Source organism: Cotesia glomerata, linkage group LG2, assembly GCF_020080835.1.
Source record: "Cotesia glomerata isolate CgM1 linkage group LG2, MPM_Cglom_v2.3, whole genome shotgun sequence".
Taxonomy (NCBI): domain Eukaryota; kingdom Metazoa; phylum Arthropoda; class Insecta; order Hymenoptera; family Braconidae; genus Cotesia; species Cotesia glomerata.
Window position 1 is genome coordinate 27,796,227 of NC_058159.1, and position 19,652 is coordinate 27,815,878.

Sequence of the window (19,652 nt, forward strand, 5' to 3'; positions counted from 1 at the left end):
TCCTGGACATAAAAATTTTCTTATTCTCTTAATAATATAGATAATTAAAGTCCAAAATAACAGAATTATTAATCTTCTTCAATCTCTTCTTTAAAGTAAGATTTTCATTTCTTGTAATCTATCTTCTTAATAGATTTAAGTGATTCTCAGACATCAAACCCACTTTTTTTATTACATATATTAATAATTCATTAGTAATTTTTTTCAAATTGCTAAAACTTTTCTTTCTTTCATTAATGAAGGACCGACTAAATAGCTATTACCTTTTTAACAATAAAGTATATTTCCAAAAATATTGATATCACTAAAAAAAAAAAAAAAAAAAAAAAAAAATATGCTTCTTTGTTATATTTATTCTACAACCTGAAGATAACTATGAAAAACAAATAATCAGTTCTTCATAGTTTTTATTTACCCTCAAAGCCTCAATAAGATATATAAACAATCAATAATTTATGTATATTTTGAATGATATGGTGGTTTCATTACGAAACCAAGAAAAATTATTTATCAATCATGTCAACGTCATTTCTTAAAAGTACGTTTTACTCTATTATTAACTCTTACGTTCATTTTATTAATTAGTAATGTTTATCGATAACTTGATAATTATTTTCAGAATATAAAGTTGTACAAAAAATCGGAGAAGGTTCATTTTCCGAAGTATTGAAATGTCAGGACAGAATAACTGGCGCTTATTACGCTGGGAAGAAATTAAAAAAAATTTATTCATCGTAAGATTAAATATTATCAATACTTACTAATCATAATAATAATAAAATATTGATTGATTAATACTATAAATAAAAAATTAAATTTAGGATGAATGAAATGCTTGAAAGCTCCGAAGTAATAGTAATGAGAAAAATAACTCGACATCCAAATATTTTATACCTGATTGAATCACATTAGTAAGTTCAAAAATTTTTTCACTAACATGGTACTGAAATTGACAGACATCTAAAAATTATGATAATAAATTGGAGATATTTAATAATTTTTAGAATTTTTTTTAACAAATAAGTTATGGCAAAAAAAAATATAAAAAAAAATGACATGTAGAAATTTAAAAAATTTTTAAATGCAATTTTTTAAAAATAATTTTTTGGAACAAATTTTTTTGTTTAAAAAAATTAAAAAATTCTCTAGTGACTGCTAACTTTAATGTCATCCAAAAATTTTATGAAAAAAATTTATTTAAAAAATTTCACATATAAAAAATGAAAAAAATTACAAGTGCGAATTTTTTAGAATATTTTTTTTTTTATTACTATTTATTTGTTATAAAAATTGTTAAAATTATCAGATATTTTTTAATTTCAATATCATTAATCAATTGTCAACTAAAATTGATTTTATTTAAAATTATTTACTTGAACTAGCAATCACATGACTGGTAGAGTAATTTTAATTTTTGAATTAATGGACATGAGTCTGTATGATCTGATAAAAAGCCGCAAGAATCGTGTTATGTCTGAGCAGAAAGTTAAAATTTATTTATACCAGCTTTTGAGAGGACTTGAACACTTGCACAAGCATGGCATTTTTCATCGTGATATTAAGCCCGAAAATATTCTTGTGAAGGTAACAACAGTTAGTGATGTGAAGCAAACAAAAAACGTGCTTGTCAATTGACCTTTGATCATTTTTTTGAAACCAATTTTTTCAAAATTCACCGAAACATTATTGACGGTCTTTTTACATCTAATTTTTTATGAAAAAAATAAATAATAGTTTAAAAAAACTAAAAACACGCTTTTTATAGAAAACCAAACTAAAAAATAGAAAATAAATTTAAATTAAGAATAGTGTTAAAAATTTCAATAAATATAAATTAATAATAGTGTAAATAAAAAAAATGTATTTTATTTTAAAAAAAGCGTGAGGTGCATGGTGTCAATAGTTATAAATATTTTATTGACAGATATGAGTAGAGTGATTATCATTTTGATAATATCTTAAAAGCACCCCACGCTTTTTTAAAATAAAATACATTTTTTTTTATTTACACTATTATTAATTTATATTTATTGAAATTTTTAACACTATTCTTAATTTAAATTTATTTTCTATTTTTAGTTTGGTTTTCTATAAAAAGCGTGTTTTTAGTTGTTTTAAACTATTCTTTATTTTTTACTATTTAGCTTGGTGTATTTATAAAAGCGCGATTTTTTCGTTTTTTTAAACTGTTATTTGTTGATTATAAGAAATATTCAGGCGCGCAAAATACCCACGGTGAGTTACATACTGACATACTGACATACTGACATACAAGTGAAGCTAATAAAAAATAATTATTTATAAATATTATAAATACGGGGAATCAGAGTTCGATTTCGGAGAGCGAGCCTGAGAAACGGCTACCAGAACCAAGGAAGGCCGCAGGCGCGCAGATTACCCACGGAGAGTTACTGACATACTGACAAACTGACATACAAGTGAAGCTAATATAAAGCGTGTAAAAAGAAGAATTTAAGGTACAGAGTCTTAATTTCACTTTTACTGAGTTCAACTAGTAATTTTACGTATTGAACTGACTTTATCTCTATCACAGTCAGTAAAGAATCAATTTTTGACGTAGTATACAATATTTGAGATTTTATCGTAGGTTCACTCTTCATTATATTAGACGTTATTCTATTTGTCGAGATTTAATAAATAATAGAAGACTTCTTTTTTGAAGACTTGCAAGCTACTTGAATTTATAATTTCTCGTGGAAGTTCTTCCCAAAGTCTTATTACAATCTTTTAGTCAAAAAATTTCGGGTAAAAAATTTTTATAATAAATTTTTGACACTTTTTTTAATTAATTCAACACTTGTCAATTGAAAACAATTGTATTAAATTCATACACAAAAGTGTTAGCCATTAATAAAAAATTTTTTACTGTGTAATACTATAATAATTCTTACGACATAAAATTTTTTTTACTGACATACAAGTGAAGCTAATATAAAGCGTGTAAAAAAAGACTTTAATTTACCAGAAAATTCTTATGATTTGACCAAAGTTAAAATTGGCCTCAATTTCACTGAAAATTTAGTTAGCCGACATCTAAAAATTCTTAGTAAAAAAAAATTTAATTTTTAACTAACTTGAAAAGCTATTAGTATAATCTTCACATCACTACAAAAAATCTTGATTAGTAGTTTAGATTTTTTTGATAAACTGAATCATTAATCATTAATCAGGGCGACTTGGTGAAACTCGGTGATCTGGGTTCTATTCGAGGAATTTACAGCAAGCCACCATACACTGAATACATATCAACAAGATGGTACAGATCACCAGAGTGTTTATTGACCAACGGGTTTTACGGGCCCAAAATGGACGTTTGGGCAATTGGTTGCGTTTTCTACGAATTGTTGTCATTGAAGCCATTGTTTCCTGGGTCGAATGAGATTGACCAAATAGCCAAAATTCATGCGATCTTGGGGACACCTCATGCTCGAGTTATTGCTAAATTTCGGAGATTGTATGTCTTTAATTAATCCTGAAACTGAAGTTAGCAGACTGAGACATCGGTCATCATTCTTTAGGCTTTTACAATAAATAAATTACTATTAAAAAAAAATTTTTTTTAAAATAGTAACAATAACTTTTTGACATATCTACAAGTAAAATTTTTCTTATAATTTATTTATTGAAGAAAATCCTAGAAGACATATGTCAGCTAACTTCACTATCATCTTCAATCTTGAAGATGATTATTGATTACTTATATTTATTTCTGGTAATTAATCACTTAAATTTTTGTAGAAATAAATCTCGAAATAGTGAGTACTTTTTTCCTAGCAAAGGAAATGGCTCAGGATTCACGGTTTTGCTGCCTCACGTAACGGAAACAGGCAAAGAGCTTTTAAAACTGATGCTAGTCTATGATCCTGAAAACAGAAGTAATGTTAAGCGATTGCTGGATCACAGATATTTCAATAATCTAAAAGAAAGTGATCCACCTAGACAAGCAAGTAGCTTCACATTACCCCCGATAGAATCTTGTCAATGGCGTAATCCTGGTAATCCTGTTCTTCTCAGCTACATTGCATCAGAGAAACGCCGTCGATATAAAGTAAATAATTTAAGGGAGTATTCTGGTCTAGAAGCATGAAATTTCAGGTAATTTTTAAAGTGCCGTAAAAAAAAGGCAATCAATATTTTTACTATCCATTTTTTTATAAGTTATTTATTAACATTATAAGAATACAGAAAAAAATAAAAAAATGAAAAAAGTTGAAAATTCAAAAAATTAGCAGCTGATGAAGAGGGGAAGTCTCAAAAAATTGGCACGCGACGATACCCACGATTCCAATCCTCCTAGCAATTGGAAACAAAAACTAAAAAAGATTATTAATCTAGAGTAATGTCGCTATTGTCGGAACTACATTCATCTCCAAATTTCAATTTTTACTATTTTTAAAAAATTCGAAAGTCAAAAAAAGTGGTAAAAAAATTTTTTTTTTTTTTTCAGGCAGTCACCATTTTGAGAAAAAATTTTTTTTAACTTTTCCGTAGTTCCGACCATAGCGACATTACTCTAGATTAATAATTTTCTTTATTTTTTTTTTCCGATTGCTAGGAGGGTTGGAATCGTGGGTATCGTCACCTGCCAATTTTTGGAGACTTCCCCTCTTCATCAGCTGCTAATTTTTTGAATTTTCAACTTTTTTCATTTTTTTATTCTCTTCTGTATTCTTATAATATTAATAAATAACTTATAAAAAAAATGGATGGTAAAAATATTGATTGCTTTTTTTTTACGTTACTTTAAAAATTACCTGAAATTTAATGCTTCTAGACCAGAATACCCCCTTAATAATTTAATGAAAATTAATTTAGCAGGTATTTGATAATTTTTAGAATTTTTGTAAGAAATAAATTATGGCAAAAAAATTGAAAAGAAATGAAAAAAAAATTATAGATACAATTTTTTTTAAATAATTTTTGGAACGAATTTTTTTGTTAAATAAAATTAAAAAATGATCAAGTGATTGCTAACTTTAATTTCATATAAAATAAATTTATAGATGAAAATTAATTTAGCAGATATTTGATCATTTTTGTGACAAATAAATAAATTTATTTATTTATTTATTTATTAATAAATTATGGCAAAAAAAAATGAGAAAAGAAAATTGAAATGAAGAAATGAAAAAAAAAAAAAATTATAAATGCAATTTTTTTACAAATAATTTTTGGAACAAATTTTTTTGTTAAATAAATTAAAAAATGATCAAGTAAATGCTAAATTTAATTTCATATAATTTAAATTTATAGATGAAAATTAATTTAGCAGATATTTGATCATTTTTGTAACAAATAAATTATGGCAAAAAAAATGAGAAAAAAAAATTAAAATGAAGAAATGAAAAAAAAAAATTATAAATGCAATTTTTTTAAAAACAATTTTTGGTACAAATTTTTTTGTTAAATAAAATTAAAAAATGATCAAGTGACTGCTAACTTTAATTTCATATTTTGAAAATTATTTATTGTATTTATTATACGGTAGGGATTATTATTTATTTAATTATTGTTGATTATACAGCCTTTGAGTACCAGAAGACCTAAAGTAATAGAAGAAATAACTTCCAAAGGATCACGAACAATTAATTCAAGTCCAAGTCGTCAAAACTATACCATCAAATCTAGCTTTTCAAAGTTAAATGATAAAGTAAAAGAAGAAACTACTTTGTACATGATTCATTCTTCAAAGAGGACTGATAACTCTTGGACGAGAACTGAAAAGTCTTGGAGAAAAAGTCTTTACACAACGCGAACTGAACGATCAGAATCACCTGGATCAAAAGCAAGTGTTTGTAAATTACCGTTGATTAAGAATAATAATAATAGAATTAATATCAACGTATCTGGTGAAACTGGTGATGCAAGAGTAACTCGAAAACAAATTCCTTCTACTTTTACTCCGCAGTATAATCTTCGAGAACGTAATTTTTATCCGAATTTCCGGTCGAAGATAATCCATAATGCTAAAGATCAACACGATGATAGTCGATTTACGTAAGTTACATTTATGGTGAAGAAATTTAATTTATTGCATAAGAACGTCGATCGGTAGTGTACACTGAGAAAAAAAAGTACTACTCTTGAGAAAATTTTCTTGTCACAAGAATATATATTCTTGATAATTTTCAAGAATATATTTTCTTATCTCAAGAATTGATCGAATTATTTTTTGTTTAATTCAAGTGAACCTATTCGTTTGTTAATCTATCAAAATTAATGCTAATATTTTATTACCATAATAGATATTGATATTCTTTTGTGAAAAAAAAAACAAAATTTATTTTAAACAATTCTTGAGGCATAAAATTTTTTTCTGGACAAAAATTTTTGTTTTCTCAGTATACATTAATTATAACAATCAAATATTTTAAATGAAAATGATTGTTTAAAATTTTTTATAAATATTTTTCAGATATCTACCTCAAATTCAGAGATCAATTCCTGACCGACAGCAAGCTGCTCCAACAATTTCAGCACCTCAACACAATGTTACTCTTGAAAATAACAAACGTAAAACTCGATTAGCTACTATAACAGAAACAAGAGTAACTCTTCCGCATACCAGATCATCCAACATAAAAAGCCCAGCTAAAAAAATTGCTAAGCATGAAACTACTAAATCCCTTGGAAAAATTTTAACTGCTAAAAAAGCACCACCTGCTAGACGCTTACGGGGCAAAGGAGTATAAAATAATTGTATCAATATCATAAATTTATTGCAATTTAATACTTATGTAACAATTTAAAAAAGCTGAAGATTTGATGGAACATTTTTTGATGGATTGGTATAAAATAAGAAAAGAAAATTTATATTTGTTTTCGATACAATATCATTTAGAGCCTTGATAAAAAAATTTTTATGGCACTTTAATGTTAATCCAACAATGATTAAAAATTACACGCATTTCTAACGAATATATATTTTTCATTCTATAGTTTAATCACTTTTATAAAATTTAATAAATTAAACTATTATTTTTTTTTTAATATTGCTTTACGCATCGTATGATAAAAAACTACAAAACAAAAAATATTTTTTAAATTTCTAATTATCTTACGCTTAAAAAAACAAATAGACCGTGAATTTTTTTTAACTCGATACTTGACAAAACATTTAGTATCCAATTTTATAGAAAAAAAATTCCGTTAGTTATATAATAGTTGATTATTAAATCAACAAAAAAGTTATGTAAACTAAAATAATATCGTTTTTTATAAAACTTACTTATATTACTAATTTAGTTATTACTATTTTAATTATTACTGTTAATATGATTATTATTATTTAAAATGAACACAGACGTATGTACTGTTCAGTCTGTTCCATTTTTACGATGCAGAGTTACTTTCAAACAGCCTGGATTTGCTTCTGAAAACCTGAAAAACAATATAATTTATTTATTAATTTACTTACAATTAATAGATAAGTTTAGATTTATTAAAAATAAAGTATAGTTACCGAATATTGCGATTGATTAAATTTCGCGAAACTGCTGGTTTGATTCTGCTCATTTTACTGGTGCTTCGACTACCACGTCCCGTGACAATATATACAGTGGCATAGCGCTTGTTATTCTTGATAAGTTTATTCAAGTGATAATCTAAGAATGTATCCAGAGCAATAATTGCATCGTGAACAACTAAATAATGAAGATCTAGGATATCTTCATTATCGAGTATTTGTGCCTCGACCATAGCACTTGCTGCATCAGCCCGAGCTTCTTTGTTGTATCTGGCATGTTGCCGTGACTGAAATATTTTTTAATTAGAATTCATATCAAAAAAATTATCTAGTTAATAAAGGGTAATTATTTACAAGAGGGGTCCACAATATTTTTGGCCATATTTAGGTGAAAAATTAATATTTTTTAATTTTATTTGATTCTAGTTGTTTTTACGGCGCATTTATGATAAAAAGTGTCGTGAAAGAAAAAAATAAAGATTTTGATAGCTTTTTTGCCTTCAAAAATTGAAAAAAAAATTTTGGCTCTCATGTTTTTGAATAAAATTTCTATTTTATCTGTTTTTGATATATTTTTTTTTGAAAAGTACATAAAGAAACGAACAATTTAAAAAAAAAAAAAAAAAGTTAAATATCACAATTTTCTAAAAAATTTATAAATTTTTTTAAAAATTTGTTAAAATTGAGATAACCAACTTTTTTTTTAAATTGTTCATTTTTTATGTATTTAAAAAAAAATATATCAATAAAATCAAATAGAATTTTCATTCAAAAAAATGAAAATTAAAATGATTGACCACACTTCTAAATATTTACTTATTAAACTAATGATTAAATTTTTATTTTATCTTTTTTTAATATACTTTTTTTTTTTCTGAAAAGTATATAAAAAAACGAACAATTAAAAAAAAATTGAATTTCACAATTTTCTAAAAAATTTATAAATTTTTTTGAAAATTCGTTAAAATTGTGATAATCAACTTTTTTTTTTAAATTGTTCATTTTTTGTGTATTTTTCAAAAAAAAAATGTATCAATAAAATCAAATAGAAATTTCGTTTAAAAAAATGAAAATTAAAATGGTTAACCATACTTGTAAATATTTATTTAATAAAACTAATGATTAAATTTCTATTTGATCTTTTTTTAATATACTTTCTTTTTTTGGAAAAGTACATAAAAAAAACGAACAATCAAAAAAAAAAAGATGAATATCACAATTTTCTAAAAAATTTATAAATTTTTTTTAAAATTTATTAAAATTGTGATCAACTTTTTTTTTTTTAAACTGTTCATTTTTTTATCTATTTAAAAAATAATATATCAATAAAATTAAGTAGAAATTTGATTCAAAAAAATGAAAATTAAAATAATTGACCCCACTTGAAAATATTAACCTAATAAAACTAATGATTAATACTCACAACTTCTGAATAATAAGCAGCAACTGCTGGACACCCTCGTCGATAAGCTTCAGCAGCTTTATTAAAATTTTCAATTTGTAATGAAAATCTCCGTTGAGCTTCTTGTTTAGCATTATCAACATCCGCTTGAACTTTAATTTTATCATTTTTACTTTCAATTTTAGGTGAATTTCTCGAGTCTGGTCTCGCAGCAATAACCGGAGTGATACTTCTTGCTTTTAGTTTCTCTTCACTACTATTATTACTAATATTAGCTTTAACTTTGTCAACAAAAGTTTCTTCTCTAGTAACACCGGCTGCAATAGACCTCCCAGTACTGGCTTTAATTATCTCAAAAGTTTCTTTTAAATTATGACCGTGAGCACTAAAGACCTCATCTAGAGCTTTCGGATCTATACCAGGCAATGATTCATAAAGCGCTTGCCTTGACAATTGGGAGATAACGTCATCCGGTGAATCTTCGATAACTGTTTCCTTTACAGCGTCATTATAAGATTTCAATGCTAATTCCAGGTCCATACTTTCTTGTAAATTCGAGACTTCATTTGAAGAAGCACACGCTTCTTCTTCTAATTGTTTCTCAAGATTTTTAGCGTATTCCGCATCTTTAGCAATCATATTATCCAGTTGTTCATGCCGAGAAGTCAACTGCGTGTACATACTTTCAATCCATAAGGCATACAATTCTTTAGCCATTGATTTTTTAACTTGGATAACTGGCATGAAACCATCTGGGATAAGAAAATCAGGATTACTGAATAAATTTTCCAGTACACGGATTCCATCGAACCCGAGATTCAATTCAACAGTTTCTTCGTCTTCTGAAGACTTGTCATTTTCTATAGAGTCTGTACGACTGGTAGATGCTGTAGAATGCGAAGAAATATCGTCGAAAATATCAGTGTCAGTTTTATTGTTCAATACACTTTCAATTTCTTGTAACCTAAATTCTTCTTTATCATTTTCATTTTTTTTCTCACTTAATATAGCTTCTTGTTTTTCTTCTTCGTTTAAAAAAGTCTTTTCTAAATTTTCCTGACTTGTTTTTACTTTTTTCTCAGGAAACAAATCAAATAATTCTGCAGTAGATGTTTTTGAGCTCGAATCTTCAACTTGATCATTATCTTCATTCCCTTCCTCTGTTTTTTCTTCCTCTGTAGTACGATGCATGTCAATAGACCCATCCTGAGGCATACCATCCAACAAAACATCTACAGTCCAATTAAAGTCTTTATGACACAAATTTTCATACATATCAATCAAATAATCCCTCGGAATGTTAGGAAACAAATTAACCAGTTGACAAATACTCGATGCAGAATTATCTTGCTGCACTTCAACATCACGGTTAAGCATATCATCGGTCATTGAGCTTTTATCAAGCATCAATTTAACTGGCGGACGCTCTGATTGAACCAAAGGCATTCCCTCATTGATAGATCTATTCAAAGTGTCAATTACACGATAATTCGCATCAGCAGTTCCTCCTACAAACAAAACATTAAAGTCATAGTAGGATGTGTTGGTACCTGCATCATTTGTCGAGATTATTTTTTTATTTAAACTCTCATTCAAAATTAATTTCATACTCGGCACATCATCCAACGGAAACGGTGATTCTTTCCAAGTGATACTATTTATATTATCTATCTTATCTTCTTCAGCATTCAAAGTGTCAAGATTTTCACTCATTAATTCCTTAGTATGTTCTTCCACTAGCTCGTCAATTTTTGTTGTTTCTTTATCACTTGCTTCTAAATCAAGTAATTCAGAATTTTCCTTTTGATCTTCCAGTTGGAATTTTTTTTCCAAATTACTATCAATATTAGCTCCTCCCACAGAACTTTCTCCTAAAATAGAAGTTTTAATAATATTAAAAATCGACCCAATTGTCCCAAAAGTAACCGGAGCTTTCGTAGCTTCTTTTATTTCTTCATTTTTATCTTCAAGTACGTTTAATTCAGGACTTCCGATTAAAGCTGATTCTTTTAATGCTTCTCGAGCATCATCGTCACTTAAACTCTCGTCTCCAATAGTATCGTCAACGCTGTCGTCTAAAAATTCAGAATCAATATCAAGACAATCTACATCTGGCCAAGGAATCTTCTCTTTGGACTCACCAAGCCCCATTACATCTTCATCAGAAGAATGTAGCTCTTCATTATCACTAATATTATCTTCTTTTTCCTTATCAACCTCTTCACTCTCATCATTAGTAACAGTATCAACACAATCTTTTTTAACTTCTTCAGAAGAGTCGGTATTATTATCCGGCAACTGACTTAATTCATCATCATCGATAATTTCCGTGATAATTACAGTAGATTCTTTGACATCAAACCCACTAGTTTCATTATATTCCTTCGCCAGTTCTTTAATAAAGTCCTCCATTCCATCACAACTCTTCTCGGACTCTTGATAGCTCTCTTCTTCCGTAAACAAAGGACTGACTTTTCCACTATTACCTTCTTTACCAAATTCTTCATCCTGCTTTCTGATTTCATCCGCATCAACCGGAGAACCTTTGGGCTTTTCATAGAAGTATTCTTCTTCAAGATGATTGCTATGGAGTGTCTTTCCATCTAACAGCAAAGTAAAGTCCCAACAAGGTGGTAAAATATTGAAATTATCATTCACCTCACGGTCAATTTCATCAGTTTCTCGTACTGGACTGATCAAATCTAAATGTACTACACTATTCTTCCTCTCAGATCCAATTGCACCCAACGGTTGAAGCATTTGACTGTCATCTGGCTTGACTCCATCTGTTTTTTCCTTCCCAAGTTCCTCAATGTTTATTTTTGATACTTCATTTAATTCTGGCAAGACTTCAGGAAGCGCCAAGCTCTGCAAATATTTGCTAAAAGAATTTTTATTATCTTGAACAACTTTATTATTTTCAATCCGTTGATCTATACTTTTTTTTTCAACAAGTTCTTCTTTTGTACTATTTATTGTTGGAGATTGCGTCGGAGTTTTTATTATTGGGTTAAAATTATTCGGATATTTAAGTGAATAAATATCCATAAGCTTCTGACCAGTTATTCCTTTTTCGTATCTGTCAAGCATAATACGAATTTTTTCTTTAGGAACTCCGTGGGTATTTTTACGAGCCAACTCATTGACATTGTAAGCCCAAGGAGTGTTTGTTTCTAATACTTCTATTATGTAACCATTATCAGCAGCCATTATAACATAAGGACGCATTTCCCAGATCTGAAGATTAGTATTGTCGACAATTATCGGGGTTCTGCCTGATTTCATGGCATTTGAAACCCGACTGTGGTTCCGAGAGTGAGCTTCACTCAGTTTTGTTGGGTCATACGTATAAACCCCGCGATTGTGCAATTGAAAGAAGTCATCAGTACTGAATACATAAATTGACGGATCTTTAGCCAAAGTTGAGGATATTAAATTTCTAGCTTCAGTAGACTTGCCACTTCCTGGAAGACCACGCATAAGTACTATTATTTTATCCCCGTGAGCTATAGCTGCTTTTATCTTCTCAACTGTAACATCATGCAGATTTTTTTGCGGGCTTTTCACCGGAGACTTAACGCGCATTGGCTTTACTGTACTGGGTTGAGTATTTAATGAAGAAGGTGAAGATTGAACTGGAGATGATAAAAATTGGGATACATTTACTGGAATATCAGACATACTATCATAGTCATTATATTCTTCTTCAACAACGACATCTGCGTCATCGTCTTCGGAACTGCTTTCAGTTCCAGATTGACGATAGTGAACCTTCAAGCCACATAGTTCAGAATCACTGCGTTTATTTACTAAATTACTGTTATTTTTATTAATTTTTTTATTATTATTATTAGACTTGGTAGATTTTTGCTGATCTTGACTACGCTGCGGGTTTGAAGATATTTGATAAAAATAATCATTCTGTAAATTCTGAGATGGATTGTTAGTTGTAAAAAAGTTAGTTGCCAAAAAATTAGAATTACTTTGCCAAACTCTACCGTCATTTTTTTTCTTTGAGTCACCGACAGTGTTCCAAGGAGTTGTAGATTTCTTCCAGGGTGAACTGGGTATGCGTTTTCCATCAACTTTAACTGGAGATTCATTAGCAGCAGCATTAGCTGCACAAGTATCTAACTTAGATATATTATCGCGAAAAGAATCCATCCTATTTTTGGATGAATTTTTTTTTAATTGTTCAAATTTATTAAATCCCTCAAGCTGTTGCTTAAACTCATCTTCATTCATGCGTAATAATTCTTCCGAGGTAGTTGAATCTACTGATAAATTAGCGGGATTGTCTGAACTTGAAACAGTAGCTGACATTACTGGTTTGTCAGTTTGTTTTTTCTCCTCAACAGTCGCTGACAGTGTAATCAAAGAATCTATTGTGAATTGTAAATCCCAATTACAATTTTCAGCGATTGATAGAATCACATCATGCTCTAACGTACTCTGGAACATTTCTATGACAAGATCACTTACCATTTGCTGTTGGCTTTTGTTTTTATTGTTGTTGTTGCTATTATTTTTATTGTTGTCATTTTTTCTACCACCACCTTGACCTTTTCCAAGGGATGAGGATGTTACGGGAGGCCACTGATCGTTTGATGCCATTTTATTTCAATTTAAGTACCACAGCATTACCTTATCTGTAATAACACAAAGAAGTGAAGTCATACGTAAAGAATTCCACGTAACCTATCAATATATCTGTTAATATAATATGATATTCAATACATGTATCAGTTATAGAATCACCATTACATACTTACATGTATACTTTATATTGTTAATGAATTTATTGTAGCACAATAAATTATTTTTAACTATTTCAATTGTTATAACTATTAGAAAATGAACTGTTCCTCAAAAATAAACATTGAGAAATATGCGTAGAGCAGGAAAGAAATAAAATAAAATTTTGGGAAACACTATAGTATATAGTATCCATTTTAATGCACTATTACACTGCTAGGAAGCTTACTTATCAACTGATAATATTTTGTGCAAAAACTGCAAAAACTACATGGGATGACATCACTTAAATATGTGGAGAATAAATATAAAAGATGGCCTTTGATATTCATTCTTGTTGAACGATAAAAATTGTGTTGAAAAAAATAGTAAATCACTAATATATTTTTTTTAGTTTTTTTTTTTCATTATTTTTTATATGAAAATTAATAAATTAATGACAATAAAGTTAGCAGTCACTTGACCATTTTTTTTAACAAACAAATCTGTTCCAAAAAATTACTTAAAAAAAAATTGCATTTTTAATTTTTTAAAATTTCTCCATATCAATTTTTTTTTTCATTTTTTTTTGCTATAGTTTATTTGTCAAAAAGATTCAAAAAATTATTAAACATCTGCTAAATTAATTCTCATAACAATAAATTTAGCAGATATTTGATAATTTTAAACATTTTTTTAACAAATAAATTATGGCAAAAAAAAAAGTAGAAAAAAAAATTGACATGTAGAAATTTAAAATAATAAAAATATATAGTAAAGTTAGCCGACATTTTTGATTTTTTTATTTTGCTTAATTTATTAAATTATAACTAAAAAATATTTTTAAAAAATTGCACTTATAGTTTTTGAAGTTTTTAGCAAATAAAAATGTTTTTTTTTTTTTTTTTATTTTTTGTAATAATTCTTTAATAAAAAAAATAATAAAATTTTTTAGATGTCGGCTAACTTTATTTTCATTAATAAAAAATGCAATTTTCTAAATATAATTTTTTTGTTGAAAAAAATTAAGTGACTGCTAACTTTAATGTCATATTTCTTATTTATTAATATTTATTTAAATAAAAAAAAATTTTCGATACTTGTTTTGAAAAATATGATGATAAATTAATCTCACTGAAAATTAAAGCAAGTATTAAAAATCTCAGATAAATAATATATCAAGATATAAAATATTTATAATTGTTTTCTTAACATATTATTGCGAAATAGAAAATATATTAAACAAACAAAATATTTATAAAATACAACAATTTAATTTTCCCATTGCAACAATTTCACGATAAGTAATTTTTTAAAACGAATGTCGCTAGTTGTCACTTCTCAATAAGAATTTTCCATCATATCAAATTCTAATTATTAGGGTTAAGTTTGATACACCTCTTTTTATAACAGACTTTCAGTAACTAATATTTAATAGCCAAATTTATCTTAATAAAATTAAAAATTATTATTTAAGTACATCTAATTAATTGAATAAAATAAAAAAATGGGTATTTTAGAAAAAATCGGCGAAATTGAGCGAGAAATTGCTCGAACACAAAAAAACAAAGGTTAGTGAACCATCATTATTTATTAACAATGTTAATTATTGAAACAATTATTTATTAATTTTTTCTTTACTTAAATTAGCAACGGAGTATCATCTTGGATTGCTAAAAGCTAAATTGGCAAAGTACAGATCTCAGCTTTTGGAGCCGAGTTCTAAAAAATCAGAAAAAGGTGAAGGGTTTGATGTGTTGAAATCTGGTGATGCCAGAGTTGCTTTAATCGGTTTTCCTTCTGTGGGTAAATCAACATTGCTGAACACCCTGACTCATACACAGTCTGAAGCGGCTTCATACGAGTTTACGACACTTACTTGCATCCCGGGTGTTATTGAGTACAAGGGTGCTAACATACAACTTCTAGATTTACCTGGTATCATTGAAGGAGCTGCTCAAGTAAGTTTAAATATTTAATTATTTATTTATTTATAATAAATTTATATGACATTAAAGTTAGCTGTCACTTGACCAATTTTTAATTTTATTTAACAAATAAATTAATTCTAAAAAATTATTTTTAAAAAATTGCATTTTTAATTTTATAAAATTCCTAAGTGTCCATTTAAAAAAAAATTTTTTTTTGCAGTAATTTATTTCCATAAAAAATTATAAAAATTATCAAATATCTGCTACTTTAATTTTCATTAATTAATTAAATTTATTTATTTATTTATTTATTATTTATTATATAATTTATTTATTTAATTATGATGATTAATTATAATCACTTTGTTTAAAATAGCCACTATAATTACTATTGACACTTTATTCTTCAGGGAAAAGGTAGAGGACGGCAAGTAATAGCTGTAGCAAGAACAGCAGATCTGGTGCTGATGATGTTGGACGCAACGAAGCAAGATGTCCAGCGACAATTACTGGAAAAAGAGTTGGAGTCTGTGGGCATTCGGCTGAATAAAAGAAAGCCAAATATTTACTTTAAAATAAAGAAGGGTGGCGGTTTATCTTTCAACTCGACTTGTCCGTTGACTAAATGCGACGAAAAGCTCGTTCAAATGATTCTTCACGAGTATAAAATATTCAACGCTGAAGTATTGTTCCGCGAGGACTGCACTGCGGATGAATTAATCGATGTTATCAATGCTAACAGAGTTTATCTTCCTTGCCTTTATGTTTATAATAAGATTGATCAAATTTCTATTGAAGAAGTTGACAGAATTGCTAGGCAGCCTAATAGTGTCGTAGTGAGGTCAGTATTTGAATTATATAAAATTAACTAAATCTTAACATACTATTATTTATTTTATTTTATTTCATTTAACGCCAACCGGCAATATTAGGGTGTGCCAAATTTAAACTTCAGTGATGGACTTCTTAAAATTGGAATTTTGAGCTCCGCTTATAACAGGAGTTGTGTTTGGGCATTTCCTGAGATATTTTGAGCGTAAGGGATTTATTTAATTTTCTTATAATTTTTTAACAGCAGTTTTGTTTGGCCAAATTTTGAAATTTTGAAATTTCCGCAAAAATGCCTGAACAAAACTCCTGTTAAAAAATTATATGAAAATAAAATAAATCCCTTACGCTCAAAATATCTCAGAAAATGCCCAAACACAACTCCTGTTAAAAGCGGAACTCAAAATTCTAATTTTAAGAGGTAAGGTCTATCACTGAAGTTTAAATTTGGCACACCCTAGGCAATGTACATACAGTAAAAGCTCTTAAAAGTTACCCAGGTTGTCTTTCTCGCTCTTATTTATTTATTTATTTATTTATTATTTAATTTCAATGCCAAGGCAGTATAGCCAGATGGCAAAAGTATACAAAAAGAGTTACAATAAAAGTACACGTATGACTAATGAAAATATAAAATTTCAAAAATATTAGATATTAAGAATTGATCGTTTTTCTTTACTTTACTTTGGAATACAATTATGACAAATACAAGAAAAAAAAATAAATTTGAGTATAAAAATTGAGCATTAAAAATTTAAGAGTTAAAGTCAGTGGTACAAATTATACAAATTATAGAAGATGATAATCTGAGATGATCTAGAACGATAAACTCATGTAACAGAAATGTGTAAATGAATATCAAAGGTTTGAAAATTAGGATTCATTGTCTTCTTTAAAAGTTTGAAATTAAGATTCATTATCTCGTTCACGTTATTAGTGTTTTATGAGAAATTGAGACAGAACTACGGTAACTTTTAACGGCTTTCATTGTAAGAATATAAATTATAAAACAACAAAAATAATAAAATTTTTGTTTGTGATTTCAGTTGTAACATGAAATTAAATTTGGACTATTTACTGGAAATTTTATGGGAATATTTATCACTGATCAGAGTGTACACTAAGAAACCAGGACAACCTCCAGATTTTGATGATTGTTTAATTTTAAGAAGAGGAGTTACTGTTGAACATGTTTGTCATGCAATTCATCGAACTCTTGTTGCTCAATTTAAATATTGTCTCGTTTGGGTAATTTTTTTTTTTAATATTTTATAATATTAAAGTTAGCAGACATTTTTAATTTTTTGATTTATTTTTTAATAATTAAACTAGAACAAAAAAATATTTTTTAAAAATTACACTGACAGTTTTGAAAGTTTTTTACAAATAAAATTAAAAAAAAAATTTTTTTTAATTATTTTTTCAATAAAAAAGTTCTCAAAATTTTTAGATGTTGGCTAACTTAATTTTCATTAATATTTTGTATTTTATAAAACTCATTGTAATTATTATTTATTTAATTACAGGGTACAAGTACTAAGTATTCACCTCAACGAGTGGGTATTCAACATATAATGAATGATGAAGATGTTATCCAGATTGTTAAAAAATAAATGAGGTTTTTGTACTAATCACCAAACCTCGTTTTATTATTTTATAATAAAAAACCGTTATATTTTTACTCCATATATAACAAACTAATTTTATTTTATAAAATAAAAAAGAAATATATATAAAATAAAAAATAAATTAATTTGAATAAATAGCGCTTAAATATCCGGGCGCGTAAAATTCAAATTCAACACAGGTAACGTTTTATTAAAAATTTTTTGTCCAAGTTTTCTTTATGATTTAGTTCATTATATAATTTTAAATTCAAAGATTTAATTGGCGTAATAATTCAGCGGAAATCGTTGAATAATATAAGAATAATAACGATAGTTTTTTTTTTTTATTTTTTAGACTATTTGTGCTACCACCTCATGTAATAAAAGTCGTGTTGACAGGGTAGTAAAAAGTGATCGCGGAATATTGGGGTGTCTTATAGCACATATATATAAAACAACCCTTAGCAGCGCCATCTGGCAAAGCCGGCCAGGGTCACCCCTCTCTTGTGAGTCTCTCTGGTGAAACACCACCCTTGTGTCGAAGTATACCCGTGCTCCTGTAGAGTTACAATATTACAATCGTGAAACGTTACAGAGTAGCTTATTTCAGTGTCCCACTGTGTCACGATTGAGTTTAAATATTCGTAACTAACTCGATAAATTAAAACATACGGGTTTTATTAAAACAATCTTTATAATTCACGTCTGCGGGTACGTGAATTACGCGACGTTTAAATTGTCGCTGCAGTGATAGCTTGTGATAGTTGTCTGATTTGAAAAAAAAAAAAAAAAAAAAAAAAAAAAAAAAAAACCAAGTGCCAGAAGATTGAGAGAGAAAGAGAACAAGAGTACAGGAGATAGTTAAAGAGGAAAAGAGGAAAAGAGAGTGTGTGACTTAATCTCGTATAAAAGGTAACGTGATCAGGAGCAAATGTTCTGTTGGATTAAATATATATTTTTTTTTACTCCAAAGTTTCTTACTCTTTAGTAGTTTCGTAACCAGGACATATGGTTCGAGTTCACTGATGTTTTTTTCGTTGACGTGAAATCCACCAACTAAACGTGTTGGATCGATTCCCTTTTTCTTCAAGACACGCTGCTTTAAACTTACCAATGTATACATTTTTATTTAACATTTAATCATTACCCTTACAGCCTAAATATTTTATTTAATGCAGCGTCATTTTATAATTTATAAAATTTTCTATCATTTATTACCTAAAAATAATTTTTTTTTTTCATTTATTTTCATTAGATCGGGTGCGGTTAAAACTGATTAATCGTGTAGAACCCTTTTCCGGTGTCTCGAGCACGTTTAAACGGCGAAGAAACACATGAATATTCGGCCATTGAGAGCTAAAACTGGAGACCATGACGAGCTAAGTATGGCGACAAGACCCTATTTGACTTGCTAAATAAAATACAATGTGTTTTATTTACAACTTAAATATATTTCTTCTGAATAAAAGCAAACAAACTGATAATAAATAACCAAGTTAATTAAACATCCATCGATGATAAGAGATCCTTTTAATATAATTTATTTTGTACTTTTGTCTGAGATACCCAAAATGACAATGACGTGTCCTCGGGAAATCCGGTTAATGTCCCCTTTTCTTTATCTCTGTCATTTGTACATTGGCTCTATTCATCCATTCATGTGC

General features: G+C 27.7%; 4 protein-coding genes across 8 annotated transcripts in view; 3 read left to right on the forward strand and 1 right to left on the reverse strand.

Annotated features, from left to right (window-relative positions):
- Window positions 1-609: 609 nt before the first annotated feature.
- LOC123259090 (MAPK/MAK/MRK overlapping kinase-like) lies at window positions 610-6,921 on the forward strand (the record flags this gene model as incomplete). The annotated part of the gene is made up of 7 exons (XM_044719357.1): window positions 610-734; window positions 822-911; window positions 1,383-1,584; window positions 3,192-3,475; window positions 3,760-4,069; window positions 5,546-6,018; window positions 6,437-6,921. Coding segments are annotated over 7 exons (1,761 nt in total), but the record flags the coding sequence as incomplete, so codon positions are not given.
- A 363-nt stretch (window positions 6,922-7,284) lies between these two features.
- On the reverse strand, window positions 7,285-13,849 carry LOC123258580 (NEDD4-binding protein 2-like). Of its 2 annotated transcripts, none has more exons than XM_044718682.1 (4): window positions 13,661-13,849; window positions 8,910-13,537; window positions 7,484-7,773; window positions 7,285-7,401 (listed from the first exon to the last, which is right to left on the reverse strand). In XM_044718682.1, the coding sequence occupies exons 2-4, from the start codon at window positions 13,500-13,502 to the stop codon at window positions 7,338-7,340; spliced, it is 4,947 nt and encodes a 1,648-aa protein (XP_044574617.1). In that variant the 5' UTR covers window positions 13,503-13,537; window positions 13,661-13,849; the 3' UTR covers window positions 7,285-7,337. The 2 variants fall into 2 exon arrangements, with proteins under 2 accessions (XP_044574617.1, XP_044574618.1); XM_044718683.1 differs by lacking the exon at window positions 13,661-13,849 and having other exon boundaries at window positions 8,910-13,270; window positions 13,371-13,505.
- Window positions 13,850-14,992: 1,143 nt separating this feature from the next.
- Window positions 14,993-18,826, forward strand: LOC123259982 (developmentally-regulated GTP-binding protein 2). The gene is made up of 5 exons (XM_044720839.1): window positions 14,993-15,193; window positions 15,273-15,583; window positions 15,964-16,394; window positions 17,428-17,629; window positions 17,908-18,826. The coding sequence occupies exons 1-5, from the start codon at window positions 15,130-15,132 to the stop codon at window positions 17,992-17,994; spliced, it is 1,095 nt and encodes a 364-aa protein (XP_044576774.1). The 5' UTR covers window positions 14,993-15,129; the 3' UTR covers window positions 17,995-18,826.
- Window positions 18,780-19,652, forward strand: part of LOC123259981 — a 44,314-nt gene continuing 43,441 nt past the window's right edge. For all 4 annotated transcript variants that reach the window (XM_044720835.1, XM_044720836.1, XM_044720837.1 and 1 more), the window contains exon 1: window positions 18,780-18,900. The gene's annotated coding sequence lies outside the window, so the exon portion shown is untranslated. The remainder of the gene's footprint in view (window positions 18,901-19,652) is intronic.

Excerpts from the sequence above, each read along its gene's own strand:
- LOC123259982 (XM_044720839.1), top strand. The coding sequence starts at position 15,130 with ATGGGTATTTTAGAAAAAATCGGCGAAATTGAGCGAGAAATTGCTCGA. Across the intron at positions 16,395-17,427 it reads CCTAATAGTGTCGTAGTGAG|TTGTAACATGAAATTAAATT; the intron begins GTCAGTATTTGA and ends TTGTGATTTCAG. Across the intron at positions 17,630-17,907 it reads TTAAATATTGTCTCGTTTGG|GGTACAAGTACTAAGTATTC; the intron begins GTAATTTTTTTT and ends ATTTAATTACAG.
- LOC123258580 (XM_044718682.1), bottom strand. The coding sequence starts at position 13,502 with ATGGCATCAAACGATCAGTGGCCTCCCGTAACATCCTCATCCCTTGGA. Across the intron at positions 7,774-8,909 it reads CTGCTTATTATTCAGAAGTT|TCACGGCAACATGCCAGATA; the intron begins GTGAGTATTAAT and ends AAAATATTTCAG. Across the intron at positions 7,402-7,483 it reads TTAATCAATCGCAATATTCG|GTTTTCAGAAGCAAATCCAG; the intron begins GTAACTATACTT and ends ATTGTTTTTCAG.